This window comes from Nicotiana attenuata, unplaced genomic scaffold (assembly GCF_001879085.1).
Source record: "Nicotiana attenuata strain UT unplaced genomic scaffold, NIATTr2, whole genome shotgun sequence".
NCBI classification, from domain to species: domain Eukaryota; kingdom Viridiplantae; phylum Streptophyta; class Magnoliopsida; order Solanales; family Solanaceae; genus Nicotiana; species Nicotiana attenuata.
The window spans coordinates 2,677-5,485 of NW_017692229.1; the positions used below are offsets into that span (position 1 = coordinate 2,677).

General features: G+C 31.9%; 1 protein-coding gene across 1 annotated transcript; it reads left to right on the forward strand.

Annotated features, from left to right (window-relative positions):
- Positions 1 to 795: 795 nt before the first annotated feature.
- Positions 796 to 1,336, forward strand: LOC109222543. Its single transcript, XM_019386888.1, has one exon. The coding sequence runs from the start codon at positions 836 to 838 to the stop codon at positions 1,124 to 1,126; it is 291 nt and encodes a 96-aa protein (XP_019242433.1). The 5' UTR covers positions 796 to 835; the 3' UTR covers positions 1,127 to 1,336.
- Positions 1,337 to 2,809: the final 1,473 nt, after the last annotated feature.

The window sequence follows — 2,809 nt, forward strand, 5'->3', positions numbered from 1 at the left end:
GGCAGTGAAGCTTACACACCTAGGGCTCTATGTCCAGTAGGGCTGTGCACTTGGATCGGATATCCGAGAATTTGAACTGATCCACTTTAATCGGATTTCGGATCGGATATGGATTATATTTTTAAAAGTTTGGTTATTCGAATCAGATTCGAATTGGTATAATTTTAATCCAATCCGATCCGAAATTCGAATTATATAGGCATGTATAAATATTAGACTTATATTTTAGGGTTTAGTCTTCTCATTTCATTCACCTCTCTTTAGACTCTTCTTTTCTTAGTTTTTATCGAAGTCTTTCTCTCTATCCTCTCTTCAAGTTGCTCAGTGCGATTCTCTTAAGTCTTACCTTTTGCTATGAAACTTTTGTTTTGTCTATTGCTATGAAAGACATTTGTTGCCTTTTAATTTAATCGAAGGGTAAATAGCCATAGCCTTAAAAAGTGCAATAGTCGATAATATTGTTAGTAGCCTTAATAAGGCGTACAATCCAATTCGATAATTCAAAATATTTACCCGATTCAAATTTTAAAATCCGATCCGACCCAATATAATTCGGATTGCATTTTATATAATTTGCAATCCGAATTTACAATCAGAAATATGCTAAATCCGATCCGATCCGACGGATGCGCAGCCTACTTACCACAAAACAAAAACAAAAAAATTCACTTCACTATCCTTCACCAAATTCATAAACGTCATCGATAGAATAATTTTCGTCATATCATTACATCACTAAAAGAATTCGTCCGTCACCACTTATCTTCACGGGGTCCGTTAAGCATCTAAAGTTTTCTCTTTCCTTTATATAGTCAGTCTTCGACATAATACGTCAATGGAAGACGAAGGAGAAAAAAGAAAACCAGAGAATAACGACGTTAACGTTTCAGAAACTGCAAAGAAGAAGCCAAAAGAGGAGATGAAAACGGAGTCAATATCAGAAGAGGAAGTGGAAGAGTTCTTTGCTATATTACGGAGGATAAAAGTTGCCGTTAAATACTTCAGTAGTAAAGTTGACGGAGCTAGCGGCAGTGGTGGCCGGAAAATGACGTATGACATCGAGCAAAAGTGTTCCGACGAATTTATCGGTGATAATAATGAGGATTGTAAAGGGAAAAAGTATTGAAGAAAATAAGGGTTTTGATCTTAATATGGACCCTTATGATCCTGATCATGAGAATAATTCAACTTGAAGTGTTCTTAATATATAAACATTTCTTATATGGCCAGTGTATATTTCTTTTCTTGGATGATATTGTGTAAATAACTTTCCTTTCTGATTAATTTCTAATGCAGCATTATCAAAGTTTAATAAAGAAATGAATAGTTTGAAATATATGGTCCTAAATGTGTGATAATATTTGCTGGTTATAAAAAATTTGGAACTTATTATTTTCAAAATGTCATATTATTTGTGTTGTTATAAACGCTTCTCATTAAAAAAATATATATATTGAATTAGTTGCACATGAGTACAGTCTTCTCGGGGTCGGGGTTCCCTTTACCGGGATTTCCCTTGGCAGATAGAGCGGAAACATAAAGCGATATATCCGCTCCTATTATCGCTCTTAGGTTGTAGTTGCTCTTTGAGTTCTCTTTCTTTCTTTGTGGGTCTTCCCAGGCCGTTTGATCAAGATGAGAAAGATTTAAATGAATAGTCATCGCTGTTAAGAACAATCGAGATCCAATGAAAATTTGCGTAGCTTCTAATCTTGGACATCAAAAAAAAAGGTTGTAATAACAAAAGGGACATGTGAGAATTCGGTATTAGCTAGTTAGAAGTATCTTTATTTCATCTTCTCTTTTATTCATAAAATTTTATACCTATAGAATTTGTTAATCGGCTGATATGTAAACATAAACTTAGTTGAACTTAATAATAAAAAAAAAAGGTCAAAAATACTTGATTTCGATTTATGGTTTCACATTTTATTTATATTCTGTCATTTTTTTAACAAACTAGTTAGGAAATATTGTCAAATAAAACCGCCTGGGGGAGTATATTACATGGTGATTTATGGTCATGTTCTTAGCAGAAAATGTAACACATTATATTATATGAAAATTGACTCGAACTCAATTGTTTTTTTAGGATCTAATCCTAATCGGAAAGTACATTTAATCAGTATACAATTTTTCTTAAATAACCCAACCATGCCAATTTGACTTCAAACATAATTTCCTTCAAGTTATTTTCAATACTATATAACATCCAGTTTCTTCTCTCCAGTCTCCATCCTAATATTTGAAAAGTCTAAAGTTTATGTAAACACTTCTATACTTGTACACACTTTCTCTTTTTCTTTTGTAAGCACTTTGAATTATCTAACTAGGCTAATAGTTCCCAAATTAATGTGTATAGCGGTTAATCAAGTTAATTCTATTTTCACTTTTTTTAAGGAAAAGACGATAAATATAATTTCAATCATGGTACTTACGGATCAGATCATTCATAATATAAATAAATTAGAAAACTATAAATATTTTAAAAAATTCACTTTGAATAAGATCTCAATTTTAGCGACAGTTCATTAGATATACACCATACGTACATCGCTGTGACATCTTTCTCCTGTTCTTTGTTGTATACGTTTCTCGTGGTCCATGTTCTTATATTGGTCCTCTTTAGTCCTGTTTGGCCACAAAAAAAAAGATACTTCTTTTTCGATTTTTTTATACTTTTTTGCGAAATTAGTGTTTGGCCATGAAATTTTCGATTATCACTTGAAGATGAATTTCGGAATTTTAATAAAATTTGAAAAACTTCAAAAGCTATTTTTCAAAATTTTCATTTTAGATCACTCATAAA